Source organism: Eleginops maclovinus, chromosome 4, assembly GCF_036324505.1.
Source record: "Eleginops maclovinus isolate JMC-PN-2008 ecotype Puerto Natales chromosome 4, JC_Emac_rtc_rv5, whole genome shotgun sequence".
Classification (NCBI taxonomy): domain Eukaryota; kingdom Metazoa; phylum Chordata; class Actinopteri; order Perciformes; family Eleginopidae; genus Eleginops; species Eleginops maclovinus.
This window is the reverse complement of record NC_086352.1, coordinates 29,205,228-29,224,364: the sequence shown is the minus strand read 5'-3', so window position 1 is coordinate 29,224,364 and position 19,137 is coordinate 29,205,228. Positions and strand designations below refer to the sequence as shown.

At 40.1% G+C, this 19,137-nt stretch overlaps 1 protein-coding gene across 2 annotated transcripts in view; it reads left to right on the top strand.

Annotated features, from left to right (window-relative positions):
- Window positions 1–6,877: 6,877 nt before the first annotated feature.
- Window positions 6,878–19,137, top strand: part of LOC134862557 (tetraspanin-18B-like) — a 29,977-nt gene continuing 17,717 nt past the window's right edge. The window contains exons 1-2 of one of the 2 annotated variants that reach the window (XM_063880554.1): window positions 6,878–7,061; window positions 16,552–16,630. Coding sequence is in view for 1 of the 2 variants with exons in the window: in XM_063880553.1 (XP_063736623.1) it covers window positions 16,637–16,639 (3 nt within the window). In the remaining variant the exon portion in view is untranslated. Of the gene's footprint in view, window positions 7,062–16,551; window positions 16,640–19,137 lie in introns of both variants that reach the window. The other variant, XM_063880553.1, reaches the window with a different exon arrangement.

Below are 19,137 nucleotides of genomic sequence, written 5' to 3'. Positions count from 1 at the left end.
TGTGACCCCTGCTGCTGCCTCCATGAATAGGGCTGCCACATTTATGTTATTAAACACTCGCTCACTAAATAACAAAGCCCCACTAATTTATGAAGTTATTCTGGATAAAAAGCTGGACTTCCTATGTCTGACAGAGACATGGCAGAGCCAGCAGGACTTCGTAACTCTTAACCAAGCCACTCCCCCAGACTATGTGTATCTTCATAAGGCCCGTAGCCTTGGCCGTGGGCTAGCTGTTATTCATCGATCTAATATACTGGTCAAAGAATTTCCAGTCAGCTCCACTTCCTTCGAAAGTCTCCATTTTGCATTGGCAGGCGCTACACAGCTCCAAGTGCTGCTTATCTACCGGCCGCCTAAAGCCTCCACCCACTTCTTGTCAGAGCTCTCCGGGTTGCTTGCCACCATCTGCCCCATGTACCCATCTACTATTTTAATGGGTGACTTTAACATTCATGTGGACTCGGCTAACTGCCCCTTTGCCTCTGACTTTTTGTCACTATTGGACTGTTTTAGTATTGCGCAACATGTGCATGTTCCAACACACACCAAGGGGCACACCCTTGACCTTGTGTGCTCCACTGGAATCACCCCCTGTCATCTCCAGTGTGATGACCTGGCTATTTCGGACCATCTCGCCATCTCATTCTCTGTTTCTGTGCCCCTTCCCAGTCAGCCCAGTAAACGAACCATCACATTTCGGAAAACCAAACAGGTCTGCACATCCCTGTTGTCTTCCACCCTTGTGACCCACCTGGCCACTCCCCCTCTTAACACCACCGTGGATGGTCTGGTGGAACACTACAATACTGCTCTCTCCCTCAGTCTGGACTCAGTTGCCCCTCCCATAACCCGGTTGGTCTCATTTGCACGCCCCGCTCCCTGGTTTACTCCTGAGCTCCGCCTCATGAAAGCAGCCGGCCGCCAGCTTGAGAGGCGCTACAGGACATCTGGCCTCACCGTACACCATGAGGCCTACAAAGACCACATCAGGGACTACAAGGAGGCTCTCTTGAAGGCGAAGACACTCTACTACTCCATACTTATTAATAACCAACAAAACCACCCTAAAAAGCTTTTCATAACAATCAACCGACTACTGCGCCCTCCTGATTCCCCCCAACCCTCTGATGCAGCTGATCTGTGTTCCAGGTTCCTGGACTTCTTTCAGAAAAAAGTGGAAACTATTCATAATCACCTTCTGCAATATTCTACGCCACCCCCCCCTTCTCCCCACCATCCTGGTGCCGACACCCCTACTGCCTGCCCACTGCAGTGTTGCCTCTCCTCCTTCACCATGTTGGACACTGACCAGGTGCATGACTTGGTGTCCAAAGCGAAGACCTCCTCCAGCCAGCTGGACCCCATGCCTACCACCCTGGTGAAGACCTGCCTCCCTGTCATCTCTGCCTCTATTGCCGCCATCATAAACTGCTCACTGGACTCTGGTGTGGTGCCCTCAGGCTTCAAAACAGCTGCAGTCATTCCCACCTTGAAAAAGCCCGGTCTGGACCCTGACGACCCTAACAACTATCGTCCAATCTCCAACCTTCCTTTCCTAAGTAAAATTCTGGAAAGAGCAGTGGCTTCCCAGCTTCAACATCACATGTCACACCATGAGCTCTTTGAACCCCTCCAATCTGGCTTCAGAACTCAACACAGCACCGAGACCGCCCTCATTAAAATCACTAACGACCTGCTCACTGCCGCCGACAATGGCCTCATCTCCATCTTCATCCTCCTCGACCTCTCTGCAGCCTTTGACACAGTGTCCCACTCCATCCTCCTCTCCCGTCTCACTGAGCTCATCGGCCTCAGGGGCTCAGCTCTCTCCTGGTTTCAGTCCTACCTTTCCAACCGCAAACAATATGTCACCCTGAAAGATGCCAACTCCATCCTGGCCCCAGTCAATCATGGCGTACCCCAGGGATCTGTGCTCGGCCCTCTCCTCTTCACCATCTACATGCTCCCCCTCGGCCAAATTATTCGTCACCACGGCCTCAGTTTCCACTGCTACGCCGACGACACTCAACTGTACATCAGCACCAAACCCTCCACTCTGCTCCCACCTGGCCCACTCATCAACTGTCTGCAAGAACTAAAAACCTGGATGACCTCTAACCTCCTCAAACTCAACAGCAATAAAACTGAGCTCATGGTTGTGGCGCCCAAGCCACTGCTCAGGAAGGTTGGGGATCTTCTCCTGGAAGTGGATGGCTGCTACATCACCCCATCACCCGTTGTCCGCAACCTGGGTGTCATTCTCGACCCCACTCTATCATTCCAGTCCCACATTAACAACATCACTAAATCTGCATTCTACCACCTGAAAAACATCTCAAGACTCCGACCCTCACTTTCAGCCTCAGTAACCGAAACCCTCATTCACTGCTTCATCTCCACCCGCCTGGATTATTGCAATGCCATCCTCACAGGTCTCCCCTCAAAAACCCTGGACAGACTGCAATATGTACAGAACTCTGCTGCTAGGGTCTTAACTGGCATTAAGCCCTGGCAGCACATCACCCCCACCCTCATGCAGCTCCACTGGTTACCTGTCAAATTCCGCATCAAATTCAAAATCCTATTACTCACCTACAAGTCCCTCCACGCCCTTGCCCCCCGTTACCTCTCCGACCTCCTACACCCCTACACCCCCCTGCGGTCCCTCAGGTCCTCTGTCAAGGACCAGCTGGCAGTACCCCGCACCCGACTTAAGACTTTTGGGGACAGGGCCTTTTGTGTGTCTGCCCCTACCATGTGGAACCAACTCCCCCCACACATCCGCTGTGCCCCCTCAGTTGATTCATTTAAAAAGCACCTCAAGGCACACCTTTTCTCTGAGGCCTATGGACTTTAACCCCCTCACAACCCCACCTGGCGCCCTGCGCACTTGCACCCTCACTCACTCTCACACACGCACTCACACACACACACACACACACACACACACACACACACTCTTTGTAAAGCGACCTTGAGAGTCCTGAAAGGCGCTATATAAAATTAATTTATTATTATTATTATTATTATTACTATAAAACACACTACAGGAAATGGAAACCACAAAAAGCACAATAGGGCCTCTTTAATGAAAAGTAAATCATCCTCCCTCAACATTAGTTTCTTAAGTTTAAGAAAAGTTTCTCTGCTGCAGAAGACGTCATATTGTGTAAAATATTTATTCCAACAACATCAAACTGACTGTTTCCAGCACTCTCTCAATCACAGCAGAGACACACATCTACCCCCTGCTCGCGCCTCAGCGGGTGACCTTTCTTTGCTGAAAGTCCTTCATGCCTGCAGCTCCTCCTGAGGCCTGTCAGGGTTCATACATCAGACACCTCCGGCGGGGATCGCTGTGCCCATCACATGTGACAGGGGAACACGCTGAGGTAATGGACAGCGACAGAGCAAGACTCAAACACACAACTCACTGCGCCACGTCTAACTTCCATTCTTCAGAGGCCAGCCACACACAGCCAGAATCTCAATTTCACTGGTGGTGGGCGGCTGATTTGAGACGGACAAGCTGTCTTGCTGGATGGCAGCTGATGTTTTGGGACGAGGAAGAAAAGAGCAATTTGTATGCAGTGTGAGTTTTTTTCTGTTTGACTTCTACGGAGAGGCTGAAGTGCTTTATCTAATCTGTGCGGTCTGACATTCTGTTCTTTAAACAAAAACTGCTGCTTTGTTAGTCTGCACCATATGTCTCTGTGTATTAAGCAGAAGGTGCTATGACCTTGGACACACATACACATTTCTTCACACATACAATTTCTGGGAACACAGGTATATTTTTTGTACTGCGATCAATGATTTTTTTTAAAGAAGTGGCTGTAGCCAACCGTTGTGCTTCCAGAGAAATCACAATCGTTATAAACTGAATACAAATCCTCAAGATGTGTTATGGTTTCCCACTGTGACTGACATCTCACCCACTGTGAGAGCGGGAAGTCTTCTGCATTATTTAAAAAATGACGTTACCAGTCCATGTAGGTTGAGCAAAAAACAAAACTGTTCATCTGTGTGTTTAGATGAGGAGAGAAGGTGCCTCAAAATTACAAATGGATGGCCCACACATGGAGAAGGTTGTGAGGTTTGAGTCATCGCTGTCCCTGAACAAGCTCCCTTGTGTCCTGCACACTCTGCCAGACGGTGTTCTTCACTCAGTGGAGGGAACAGAGGTGTTCACGGCTCAGCAGCAGGAGGATGACAATGCTTATCTGCAGTTAGCTGTGTGGGCTGTATACTAAAAACCTTCATCCAACAATACCAAGCTGAGTTTTTGGAATATTTTTAATGTATCAGAAAGGACCTTGCACAAAGCAAGAAAAGGAAAAAATAATCTTCATTTGTGCAGCATGGTGCAGTGAGATTCAATGAAAACCAGGATACAGACAACCTACAAGCAAGATTAAAAAAGGATATTAAAAAGGTTTAGTTTTACTTTTCCATGGATGGAGGTGTGAAACCATTTAGAACTTAGTGATAACACTTCAATGTCTTTGTTATCGAGTCAAGAAGCCCTTTTAAAGATTCTGAAATAGGTGTGATGTGGTCTCTTTTGCTTAAAGCTCTGCTGCAGCTTCATGTTCTGCAAGCTGAGATCTGTAAATGAAGAGAGGATTGCAACAGTCCAGAAGACAGAACAAAGACAAATGGTTCAATATCTTTGCATCACAAAGAGTAAGATTCAGTAAAATTATATTAAAACATCCAGGACCATCAGACAGCTACAATATGTACAGGTGTGTGTCATCCACTTAGTTTACCACTGTGTAATCATATAAATCGTAATTTAAGGCTGAATAAAGAAAATACTCTTAGGCACACTATCAAGCTTCTCATCTTTAACCTTCTATTGAAAAACATCTATTGTATATTATTTTTTATTGTATAATCCGAAAATAATTAACTGTTTTAAAGCAGGACTACTATACATTACACTTATTTTCTTTCATGTTTTCATTTGCCGATCAAAACAAGATACATGAATGGCTGAATGAAGCTATCCATTTGATCAGCTGCTTGAAACTATCCATTGGCCAAATTAATCAAGTCTATTGTTTGGCCAATCCAAATCAGCCGTTTGATATTTCAATGTAAAGAAGCCACTCGATTGACTCCTTTAAACAAGCAATGGGATTGGCCCGTAGTCATTTGATTGCCCGATTGAAACAAGTCCTTTTTGTTTATCTGATTAAAAGAGGCCGTTTGACTGGTTAAATGAAACCATCCATTTGGCTAGCCTATTGTCTATTTGTGTCTGATTCTTATTCTATATGTAGCAAAATAGCTTTCATGACAGATCTCTGAAGAATCAAAAGAGGATGAAGAGTAATCAAAATCTTATGTTTTCCATGAATGCAATGCTGTGGTGTTTCGGACATTTTGCACAATCAAGCTTGTAAATTGATGCAACTCGAATGTACATAGTCCAATTTGCCCCAAATGTCACATGAATAGTAATGGTCCAGGGCTGGCGATTATAACAGGTTAATATTGAGTCATAGTCATAAGAGACAATTACTTGGAAACAGGAAGTCCTACCATGATATAGAGCTACACATGATAAAAAACGCATAGTAGACAAAGACCTTTTTTTCTGTCATTTTTACCACCTTTACCACCTCACTCAAAAAAGCATTTTCACACGTTTGTCATGTTTATTTTGGTTGTAAAAGTACACTTTATGTTTTAGTTTATTAACAAATTATTTGTTGGATGTTTCATTATTGTCTCAAAATGATTGTGGACTAAACTGTTAAAGGGAACAAGATAAACTATGTGGAGCATCTAATGATCACAAAGCAGTACAGTAGGTCATCTTGCCTACAGGCATCATGGCTGCACTGGCCCATCAACCAAATGTGCAACAGTCAATTAAAGTAGAAAAGAAAACTCGATGTGTCATCCTTTTTTATCTCTGCCCTCATTTTATATTCTTCAGTTGTTTTCATGCAGCGTGTGAGTGATGGCTTCCTACATTTAGCGGCTGCAGATTAGCATACTTCTCTGAGCTGAGAGCAGATTCAAGATCAAGAGATGAGAAGGGCAAGTGTGCATGTCTTTCTTTAGAGGTTAATTTGCAGTTATATATTTCTTACGTTGTACTTTAAGAGGGATTGGTTTATGAATTACAATGGGAAAAGAAAAGTGAAAGTGCTGAGTGATTCATAAAAAAAATCACAAAGATCCTTTGCAGGATCCACTTGTTTTTCTTACTCTCCTTGTATCTGAATAGTAGTAGTAGTAATAGTAGCAGTAGAAGTAGAAGTAGTAGTAGAAGTGGTAGTATTTACTTTACTATTCTCATTTTATCCAGCCTTTTTTACTTCTGCTCCACTACATTTCAGAGACAAATCATGTACTAAATGCTTATCACTATATTTATTTTGACAGTTAAGTTAATTTATTGATTAAGATTTTCAAGCAAAAATGTTGGCTCACTTTAATATATATTTATGAAATAAGATAATGTGCTTTAAATAGAACTGTTTAACAGCAGTATAATGTAGTTAGATATTGCATCACCTCCACCATCTGTCACAGTAAAATACTGCTCTTCAATAAAAATATTGTAATAATCTGATACAGCAGTATATGATAACATAACTTGCTGAAAACCATCAATTAGTATACGATTTATTTTAATAGAATAATCAGAATTAATTTAGCTGGTAAGTATTTCGTATTTTGTTTGTGACACAAGTTTTTTTAAGACTCTATTGCTGGTAGGCCTACTCCCTACACCGTTTATGTAAAGCTCCCACCACTGATCTGGTCGTACCTCATTTCGTTAAACCTTTTCCCTAAGTACTTTTATTCTGAAATGCGGTTCCGGAAGTGAGTGTGTAGTGCTTTAAATGTGAACGTAAACATTACCAACAGCTCACACCGAGAACTGAACACAAGTCCACGGACTCGCTTTCAACTGCCGGAGGTGTGACTGCTTTGCTGCAGTTTGTTGGATGTATTAGTTTATCGGGAGACAGTTGACTTCACTCCTACAGCCATACAAGAAACGTTTCTGAGAAAGACGCTCTCATCCTCCAGCGGTAAGTTACAGCGGGTTATATTTTACGCACAGCAGCCTACAGATGTACAAACAGTAGCTTCATACAGCAGGGTTTAACTTAGTTAGGGTGACCAGACGTCCTCTTTTTATGTCCTGTCCGGAGCGTCCGGGGGTTTTTTATAAATTCATGAAAACGTCCGCTTTTCACAGTTTTTCATGGGACCATTAAGCGTGTACTTAAATTGAATGGTGCTTTGCACAGAGGTCTACTGTACTTAGACTTCCCTCCCAACAATCGCAAGTGTCCTCTTTTTCGCCACCTCAAATCTGGTCACCCTAACTTAGTATTTAACGGCTAGCTTAGTTATTTACTCCTGGAAATACGTTAAATTAATGATGTTTGCTATATTCACCAACTTTCATATATGTAATCACAGTTTAGTGTTCATTTGTGACCCTGAAAACTTGACATTTGGGTTCAAACAATGATAAAAACTGTTAAGTACCACTTTATACTGTTAAAGCTGAATGTGAACAAGGCTAATTTGGGAGTAAGAGGTGAAATGGGTTGCATTTTGATAACTGCAGCATATTTTATTCAAACAAAAAAGATAATACTTGCTATAGGTGTCTAAAGCAAAACTAAAGCTGTACAGTTAAAAAAATAATAATCACATTTTGATGTTCACTTAAGAATTGGGGACAGGGTTGAATTCACTTGTGTTTGTGTATGCAGAAACAAGATTTTGAAGTTATCCATGAATGTTTTTGTATTTATTAATCAAATTCGCATGTCAGCCAGTAGGTCACAATACACAATCTAAGTGTAGAAACGCTCGCTATAGCGTAGCCTACTGTATTTTTGAGGTCTGTTACATAAGAGCACTGTTAAACTCGTTGTACACTGTAAGAAATACATGATCAGTACATATTTTTTCATTTCATAACAACAGAAATGAAGGAGGTTACAGTGTTTGTTTATGTGGGGCTGCAACTTATTGCTTAATGCTGATTATTTTGTGATTTATGTATTCGTTTTTTATCAGAAATGTGTGAAAATGGCCCATCAAGATTTCATAAAGCTGTCAGATCATACAAAGAAGTATGGAGGCAAATCTTTACATCTGAGATGCGAAAGAAAATAACATTATTTGTGTGAGTTTACCAACTGACTTGATTGGTGAATCAGATGTTGTTATATATTTTTTTTCACGCTACATGTTTATGTTAAGAAATGAATATCAGCAGATGTATTGGGAACAGTGATTGTGCTCTCAAACATCCTTCAGCACCAGCCTCACATATCTTATTGATATCAATGTTTTCTGATATACTAACGTGGAAAATGCAGGAGTTTCAGTAACTATAAACACATATAAAGAAAGTACAATCGACCAGCACAGGCAGTTGGGTTATTAGAATCAGAATAAAGGCATTCTGATTATATAGCCATTTGAGAGTAGTAGGCCTATGTGTAACTTTATGCAATTTTGTGCTGAAAACAACATTTTCTGTTGACAATTCATTATCCAGCTTTATTTTTAGAAAGACAATTAAAATCTCTAAATGATCTGGCATGGTGGCGAGTTCAGTAGCCAAATTAACATTTGGCTGCTGGTTTTTGGTACTTTCACAGCTTTTTACGTCTGTGCAGCACATATTCTGACCATGTGCATGGTTTTTGTTTTTCTTCTGAGAGCTTCAGCTGCCAGCCTGTTATCGAGACTCTTCTTATTTTCTCTATGAAGTTTTCTCTGCATGCATAAATTAGCTTGGCACATTAATACCCACCATCTGCGTGAACATTAATGTTCAGAACAGCCATGCCAAAAAGGGTTGTGTTACATGTCTTACAAGTTAAAGGGAGAATCCACCCTAAATTCACCGTTTTGACCAAGCTTACTTATCATTATTTTTAAATAATCAATGAAGCCTTTAGTCTAAAAAGTGTCAGAAAATAATACCACACATGCATTGTGATGTGAACAATGCATGTGAAGAACCAACACTGAAGAATATTAGATTTAAATGAATGTAAATCAGGGGGGGAAAATCAGCAACAGCTCATAGGAGATCTGGCATTAGCATTAGCCATGCTAGCGACCTGGCTCCAGAGAAGACAATCTGTCGGTCTGTTTATCCACCACTTTCCTGACTGAAATATCTCAACAACTACCAGATTAATTCCCACAAAATGTTGAAGTACAGATGCTTCCCCTGAGGATCTTAAGCGTAACCATTCAGTTGACATTTTTGGGTCAAAAATAGTATAGTTTGATGTTCCCTTTTAGGGTCACCAGACATTTGAGCTTTTGATAAAATATCAATCAACAGTATCATTTTTCAAATACTTTAGTTTATGACCAAATGCCTGCAAAACCAATTCCCATAAGCCTCAGCAGGATTTGTTTTTTACAGCTTACTAGCTTATACTTGCATGTTGAACCAATATTACGAAAATGGAATAAAACGTCGCCTGGTGAGCATCAGCATGTTGGTGTTGTGGACACTTGGTTGGTGTTGTGGACACTTGGTTGGTGTTGTGGACACTTGGTTGGTGTTGTGGACACTTGGTCTTGTTTATTGATAAAAGATAAACTAATCTGCTAAACTGTCGGTTATGAATTGACAAAGCGACTGATGGTTTCCACACTATATTCTTTATATATTTGCTATGTTTCAAAGGATTTTAGAAGTTGAAATATGTTGTCAGTCCCTGTGTCAGTTTTCATATTAAGTCATGTGGGGATGGTCGTCCTGTTACGTGGTAGTTGAGACTCATGCCACAAAATGTAAAAAATCTGCAGTTTGATTCCAGGACCTTTGTTGCATGTCTCAGCCCTCAGTCTACCAATGTTAGCTGTCACTCTTTAAAAGCTAAACAAAGGATAAATAATCTTTAAAGAAACAGCCATATGAGGATAAACCCTTTTCGAATCCAGTCCAGCCACAAGCCATGATTTGATTCTCTTTTTCTTTAGTCCTTGTTGCTCTCGGTCTCACCACCTCCACATCCTGAGAGTTCAGGTCGTGTGTCTCTCTGGAGGACAGGCATTGTGGCGAGGGGGAACCTTAGGTCCATCTGTCCCTTCTTTTCATGAGCAGCACTGAGGCCCTTAGTCTATTTGTGGAACACAGTATGGCTGCTGCAGCCTGACAAAAGAAACAGCAGAGCTCAGGGGGAGCGATACGCAATACGGGACTGGCTGTTACTTTACTTCCCATCCTGCCGAGAGAGCGTCTCATGGGGAAGCTGTGGGAGGAACGCTGCTGGTGGGACAGAGGTCTGACAAATAGAGCCCTTCATTACTGTAGACTTGTCAGTGTTTAATTGTCTTTGTTCTTTATTTAGCAAAGTTTAGACAAAGCAGAAGTAATTAAAGCGCTTTTTTCTTTAAAAGTAAAAATATGTTTGTATATTTGAATCTTTTTCCTCATTGGCTGCTTTGTAAGATTGTTATATTTTGTAAATGATTTTTGAAAAGTTAATCGGACTAAGAGAGCCGTTGGAAGAAATGTTTGATTGATTCATTAGAAAACTAACTCTTTTGAAGAAAGCGGTAATTGGTTTTGTCTAGAAGCAGCTGTGTTAGAAAGTTGAATATAATCTTTTTGGATTAAAGAAAATGGATTATTGGATTCTTTTTTTTTATTCCCCGGGTTTCTATGTTTAGAAGGACTTTATAGATAAAAAGGCGGGAAATTATCTAGAAAAGAAAAAAAAATTGATAAAGGAAAGAAAATATTAAGAATTCTCTGTATTTTAAGTTTTCTTTTATCATGTGTTAAACCTCCAGATTTCTTTCTGCTAAGGAGACATTCGTGGTAATCTGGTGAAAAAGGAAGAGGGTCGTTTCCTTGATTTGATGATTGAATTCGGAGCCTTTAACACAGCCTATTCTTCTCAAACACTGCAGACACATACGGCTCTTTCAAAGGTTTCTGGTTTTAACGAGATTAAATTCAGTCAAAGTGAATTAAAAGGCAGATGGTCTCCCTCCAGAGAGCGACCCCGACCCCGAACTCTGCACTGCTGCAGCACGAGGGTCTCTACCAGCTATATCTTTCCTGGTGGTCTTTCTCTCAACACATTTTGAGTTCCTGTGTTAGTCCACTAAACAAAATATGTAACTCTGAACTGAAGCTGTGTAAGAACTTCACAATAATAAAAAATGGAAAATATGATAAAATCCAAATCCAAAAGAGGACCTTAATAAAAGGGAAAATAAACAAGTGTCGGTTGATAAAAAAGGGTTAAGATTGTTTACGAGAAAACACAGCAATTGTTTAATTAATCTATATTCAACCAGTTTGTTTCTCTGAAGAAATGTTGTTAAATGGACCTTTGGGGACCAAACATTAACCAACGCTTTAAAGTTTTGTTTTGGACAAAAAGTTGTCAAAAAGATTTCAGTTTCATATAATGGGATCACTTCAGGTCTGATCGTAGATGCTGACATTTGTAGTTTCAGTTGAATTCCATTCCTGGTTTTATTTGTGGAACTGTTGTTTGTGTACTTACTTTAGGGACAATATACATTTCAACTAAAAAAATAATAAATCGGAACAAGAATTTGTGGCAGGACAAATGTTTAGCACATATTTCAAAATGTTAAACATACTAACTGAATGAGGAAGCATGCTAGCATTAGCTATTTAGCACTAAACACAAATAACAGCTGGGGCAGATAAAAATGTCATTCATATTTGGTCATAAGTCTAAGTATTGCACAGCCAGGTGTCAGTTCGCTTAGCTTAGCACAAAGAGTGGAAACAGGTGAAGCAGCTGGTTCAGTTTGTATGTTAAAATGTCAATTTTTGGCTGTCGGTTAAACTAACGCTTCAGAAAACACATATGATAAGTTTATAAAACATGGTACAGTGTTGAAAATCAACCAGTCATTTACAACCTTTTTGGCTTTTGACTCTCTTTGTGATTAAAACTTCTGAGTTGTTTTTTAGTTGTCTTTTCCCCCTTTAAACTCCTCAGATTGTTTCATACAGCTAATTGTTTGAATCCGAAAGACTTAAAAGTATCCCATCTTTTACTTAATATCAAAACATTAGCAAAATATGTTTTGAAAAGTCAAACCAACTGTTTGTATAAACACTTTTTCTGTTGAGTATCTCATGAGTCACTGAGTATTTTCACCTGACATTTGAGCTAATGTTTAGAAAGTCACTCCTGGGTTTAAAAGCTGACTTATGACAAAAATAAAATGTAAGAATTTGCAATATAACGATAATTATATCCAACAGTACAAAGCAGTGTGGTAGCTTTAAGTGAGTTGTGCCGCGACAACATTCTTTGGCACCAGTTGCTGTGGTCTTATTAAACACAAAAGCAGCGGTGCAGTTGTAACACAGTGGCTAAATCACCAGAGGATTTGGCGCCGAGCCACCCCTACACACTGTTAACACGTGGGAGCCAATAACTCAGAGCCTGAATATGTCGCTGAGGCAAAGCAGCAGACAGTATTCCTCAGTTTATTCTCCCAAACCTGAACCAGATGGTTTCTTTTACACATCGAGGCAATTACAGTGAGAGGAGGCTGCTGCATGTGTGGTCCCGCTCAGACCAGGGGTTCACCAGAGACTGAGATCATCTGCATAGAAAAATTGCTTTTGGTTAAACCCTGTGCATTGATTTCACTTAATAAACAGGAGCTAATAGAAGTGGCGATGTGCAGGTTGGACGCCTCTCTTCCCCGCCTCTGCATCCAACTCTCTGGGTTCTAGTGTAATTGGGTCTTGCAGGATTTACTTTCATCTTTTAAAGGTTCGACAGCTCTGCACTCTGAAATGGCACTGCGGTGCTGAAGTGTTGGCAGCAATTGGGAATTATTCTCTTTTTCGTCAAATCTTCTGAAGCCATTGTTTGAGTCTGAAAGCAATCTGATAACTTTTGTTTGTCTGGTCAAGATTCTCTGTGTCGCTTGTGTCACACACTTGCAGATTTCAGCCATTGGTGGAGTTTTAGATCATACAACCTTTATCTCTCTTGCTCTTACTGACATGCACTGGAGCTGTCATTTTGTCAACTGTGTGAATGTGATGCACGCACATCAAAAAGGCAGAAGGAGCTTTTGATCTTGTTTCATCAGAGTTCAAGTTTGAATTTAATCTCAAACATATCATTGAACACTTCAGAGATGAAAAACGGTTACTCATATATCCTCAAAAAATGTTCAGATGGTGCAGCATTAGTCACCTTCTCACTTCATCTGCACATGAATGTGATTTTGTTTTGTTAAGAAATGGAGCAAGTATGAAACGGGGAGAAGGGCTTCTTTTTGAGTGGGCAGCAACCGCCGTCAACAGATTTGGTCCTACACATGCGTGAGTCATGTGCCTTCTGTTTGAAAGGCCTGTAGTTTCTGCACAGCTGCCAGAAGAAACCTGTATCTGTATGCAGGATTAAAAGACCATCACTTGCCCCTTTTTAAATTCACTATTATTTAACCTCAAGTCTAGTCTAGTCATAGAGAGGTTATTACATTTCACCCAGGGAGTGATCCCTCTTTTTTTTTTTTTTTTTCTTGGAAGTTTAACCCTTTTTTTGTGGGGTTTTTCCTCTTTCAAAATAAAACTCTGGAGAGTGTATGCATTGCTTGGTAAATTAAAAAACATATTAACTGATTTTGATCAACTGTCTCAAGATTATACAGTATACACAGCAACACTTTGAAGTACCTTTTTCCACTCCATAGCGACCAGCAACATACAAGTACATGGTGTACATTGAATGTTGAATACATGTATGAATACAGGCAAGATTTTCAGCTAAATATTGTTATTTGATATAAATTATATGTATTTAAAGGTCCCTTATCATGCAAAATGCACTTTTTGCTGTCTTTTACATATAAATGTGTCCCCGGTGTGTAAGGAGACTCACAAAGTGTCAGAAAATACAGCTCCTCTTTTCCTCCTTACCCATATCTCTAAAAACAGGGGTACAACGGAGCTGATCCAGATTTGCTGCCGATATGACGTCATATCGGAAATGTGGGCTGGCTTTACATTGAACTCCTGGCAACGTCCCACCCACGTCACGTCGCGAGCTGAATCCCCTCCGCAGCACTTCTGTGTCTCTGTTCAGCAGGATGTCTGCAGGAGGGACTTAGAGTAGGGTGACCAGATTTTGGCATTTTGTGCGCAACGCTGCTCCGCTGTCTGCTCTGCTCCCTCTGTGTGCGTGCGTGGCAGAGCCGCCCACAAGGCAGCCTCTCAGGAATTACGTCACGCAGCAAAGTACCGTAGAATTCTGTGCAAAACGCCAGTCAATTTAAGTACACGCTTAATGGTCCCATGAATGGTTTCATGAATTTATAAAACCCCCCCGGACGCTCCAGACAGGCCGTAAAAAGAAGACATGTCCGGGCAAAAGAGGACGTTTGGTCACCCTAACTTAGAGTTGTTGTATATATAACGCATGTAATGTCTCTGTTCTAGTGGTAATGGAGAAACTCAACTAAACGCTGCCGTGATTAAAGGCGTTTAATCACGGCAGCGTTTAGTTGAGTTTCTCCGTTAGAAACTTCTCTCTTCAGACAGAGAGATCATGACGCTCCAAAGGGGTGTGGTCAGCTTCAGCTCAGCTCATTTAAAGCTACAGTCACAGAATCAGCACTTTAGGAGCAGGGCTGAAATAGAGGGATAGCGGACATGCTAAAATCAATGATCTGTTTGGTATTTTTTTTTATATATATATTTGAGACTATATCTATAATATATGCCATAAAAGAGCACAATAGGAGACCTTTAAATCTAAACAGAATGCAACATTTTTTTTTGTGTTTGTTTCTTTAAAAAAAATCGTACAACTGTTTCATGTTTAAGTATATTTACTTTGAAAAAAAAGTGAATGTCAAAACAAATCTGGACAAAATCTTTATCTGAGTAAAACATGATCAAACTGAAAAATATGATGGTGCAGCAGATGCAGTAAAAGTACGAAAAAAGTGCAGATAAAACAAAAAAGATGATCAATAAGGTGTAAAAACCCCCCCCCAAATATACAATGTTCCAGGTAACAGGTAAAATGAGTTGGTTTTCTGGTAAATATGTCCAAATTTGGAGATTTTTTTCATGTTAAATTCGTAATTCAAAAAGTAGTTTTTAACCTGATTGTTGCACATTTGATCAAATATATTTATGATACAGTAAAACTTTGGTTTTTAAATATTGAAAAAATGTTATCCGTGATCTAAATCCTATTATAATATCAAAAACAAAGTCAAAGTAAAAAAACCCTCATCCTAAAGCTGCTTTTTAGATTATTTTTGTTTCTTTGATCCAGAATGAGCTGGAAACAATGGTCGGCTCATCAGCGCCCACAGATCAATACATGTTGGCTCACAGGGGATCGTGGTCATGTCCATGCTAAACAAAAGCTTTGTCAGCGCTGCAATACCAAACAAAAGAGCAGCGAAGAACTGAAGGATTACTTTATGCACTTTTAATTCCGCTGCACTATTATCCGTATGATGGTGTTTATGTGAGCTGAATAATATGAACTTTACAGCTTCACAGTTAGTCATCTCTTTTCATGTGTTTACTGATTAACACTTCTGCAGTTTTGAATCACATATTAAAAAAACATGAATCATGCAGCACTGTTCAATATTGCAGCAAAATGAATCACTCTCATTACTAAAGTGACTTTTTCCCTTTTTTGGTGTTTACCACGGCCTGATGTGCCGTATGTAGCATACGATTCCATCGCAGCAACAACATCCATCATCAAGTCGCTGCTTGCATGTGGGGGTTGCTATAGAAACAGCCAGACATTACGTGGACTACAAAGGTCACAGTGTAAAATCATCTTTGTTTTGTCTCGAGGGAGAGCTTTGGTAACTTTTGCGTCATGGCTTAAGAAATATATTCGTTCACCATGCTCACTATCTTATTTTTGTGTAAGCATTTGCTAATTAGCACTCACTATTGGACAGAATTCAAGTTTTAAAGGCCCCCCCCTCGGCCTAAACACCTCCATTCGATTATTTTCTTCTGCGACAAAGTGACATCACTATGTTATGTGCTTCTTTTGGCTAGCATACAGAAACATTGTACGTGATCCACTAAGGGGCAGGATAACTCTTAAGTGGTTGACCAATCACAACAGAGACGACCAGCTAACCAATCAGAGCAGACTGGGCTCTGGTTTCAGACAGAGGGTGAAGAGAGGTGCTGCAGCACAGGCAGTATGAGAAAAATAAAGAGCTTTTTGAATTGTAAAGCATGGAGAGATGTCCCAGTAGAGGAACAAAATACAAATATGAACCTGAACATGAGCAGAATAGGGCCCCTTTAAAGAACCTTAAGTCGCTAGAAGGTCCCAGAGTTATTTAGATTTATCCTCTGGAGAATATCACATTATGACAAACCATCTACTATCATGGAGAAATAACTGGAAAACATGGCAATCCTAATGGTTTACTGTCCCACTCTGTGATTATTTAGAGCTTTATATGTTTAATGTGCTTCATTATGAACCCAACCTTAACTCCTCTGTTTTCTCTCTACAGCTGATGTAAAGCAGTTGGAGGTCAAAGGTCACAGCCTGCCGTTCTACCACCTGCATTTGAACCGAGAGCCATTAAACAGGTACATATGGTAGGATGCTTTCTGTTGCTACTCAGTCATACTGACCTCTCACTCCTTTGTCACACACTTCTGTGTCGTTTGCTAGAGGGAAAACTTTTTAGAATTTCGGAAAGTACTCCAAATCCTTATCACATTATTCATGTAAGGATCCAAATAATCAGACTCAATAATCATTTTATTTCATATTATCCATTTTTTTTTGTTTGAAAGGTGGGTTCTTCTTTTTTATTTTGCTATACCTATTCAGTCGTAAGTTTTATCTCACTGACATCATTTGTAGTTGACAAACAAGCTGTAGTAGTAGCCATGAAGTAGTTCACAATGATTAGAGATGTATTCATCTTTGTTGTTATTTTCAATCTAATTCAGGATTGTGGCCGTCTTTCCATTTTGTCCTTTTTTCTCCAAGCCAAGAAGCTTTCTGAAGATTAGATCTGCATTTCAGCTGGATTTATTGCTGGATTGTTGAATTAGACTGCTTTAGTTTCAATGGTTCAGCCTATTAAAACTGAAGATTGAGTTTGGACGATTGACCGAAACCATATATTTATATTGGGGTTTGATCAGAGTTGGGTGTAACGTGTTACAAAAGTAACGGAGTTACAGTAATGTATTACTTTTTGCTGTAACGCAGTAATATAACGCATTACTTCTGAAATGTGGGTAATATAATACCCGTTACAATTCTCAGTAACGCAGTTACAACACATTTTAACCCGAAATGATGTGGTGTTTAGTTTCTAAGAATTCATAAACATCGCGAGACATTCCGACACCAGAGAAATAATTGTGCAGGTTGAATAGTAACTCAGTAAGCCTGTTTACTATTGGTTAAGAGGGCTGCAGAAACTGTTTTGTCGATTGAGAGCTGCAGATTCACAATGCAGAGCTGCAGGCTCGGACAAAAGAAAAGAGAAAGACAGGAGTGTGCACAGGTCGAAGAAACAGAAGGTAACTTCCTTTCGGTCTGCTGCTTGAACCCAGAGAAGTTAAGAGACTTGTGGCAGAGTGATGAAGATATGCAGCCTCTGTCCTCTGTGGAATCGCCGGCTTTTAGAAAGCTTGTCAGCCAAATCCCCGTTAACACACCGATGACAAGGTGAGCTAACACTGCCATAGAGACTCGTTCATATACAGCAGGTTACAGGGCCGTGCAGAGGCTCCACTAACATGTTATTAACAACACACAGAGACGTCATGTTACCGGTATCAAATATTATTCAGCTCACTCAAACAGAGCATGAGTTTAATTTCAGCATACTGCCATAGATAGCTTTAATTAATGAGCTGCAATGAACTACATTTTAGCATTTAAAGCCCTACTTTTGCAGTTATTTTGGTGAAATTAACTAAAGTAACACAAAAGTAGTGTAACGCATAACAGTTCAGAGACAGTAATAATGTAATGAACCTTATTACTTTAAAAAGACAGTAATAAGTAATATGTACTGTATTACATTTTGGAAGTAACTTGACCATCACTGGGTTTGATACACACACATGCTTATTGGTAAGGTTCATTTACTGTTATTTTTTAAAAACATTTTTTAACAAAAACAAAGAATTACTGCATATATCCTACACATATATTATTGGACTTTTTCGAGCAGGATTTATATTTAAAAATTAAACATTTTCTATTATTAAATATAAATGTGTGCAGCCTTTTTAGAGGTCAACATTCTCTGCGTGCTTATATGCACTTATTTTACTGTTTCTAATGCCAAAGGGCTTCTTTTTATTATTATTAGTGGGTCAAGTGTACACACATTACTTTGTTCTGGTTAATATCGCCGGGCTGATGAAATTCAAACTGCTCTGCAGACAGAGTAATGAATGTGAATCCCAGAGGTCAGACTGATCTAATTAAGTCCAATTTAAAGTAACATATTTACACTGTCAGATGTCTGTGATGTTTGGGCAATCCATCGACTTCAATAGAAACATATTACTGTTTATTTATGCAGTTTCACTCAAAGTGCAGTATTATTTAATATTTCAGTCTGGAAGGTAATTTGATTTAAGGTTAATGTATCTCCTCACAGTGTGTCTGTAAACCACCTGGTGTAAAATGCAGCACACATGCAGTCATAGTTATGACACATGATATATATACACATATATCATAGTTAACACACATGAAAGAGGGTGTCTCTGGTAGATGGTGAGCTTCACTGTTCACTCCTCCTTACATCGTTTCGCTGTGTTTATTTCCCTTCATCAGTAAAGCTCGTCAGATGTTTAAACCAAATGCTTAACATATATTTTCTTCTGTCTCTGTGTCTCCACCGAGCGAGTGCAGACCTTTGCAAATCCCAATGCTGCGTTCACATGCTCCTTAGAAAATTACAAATTGAGCAGGGAAAGTGGTTATTCTAACTATGGTGTCTTCATGACCTTTCAGATATAATTTGGAAGCAGAATGGACACTACAAGGAAGCTGTGTTGGATTTAACTGTTCATTGAGTTAAAAAACATGTTCATATACTGTATGTTTCGGAGTTGTT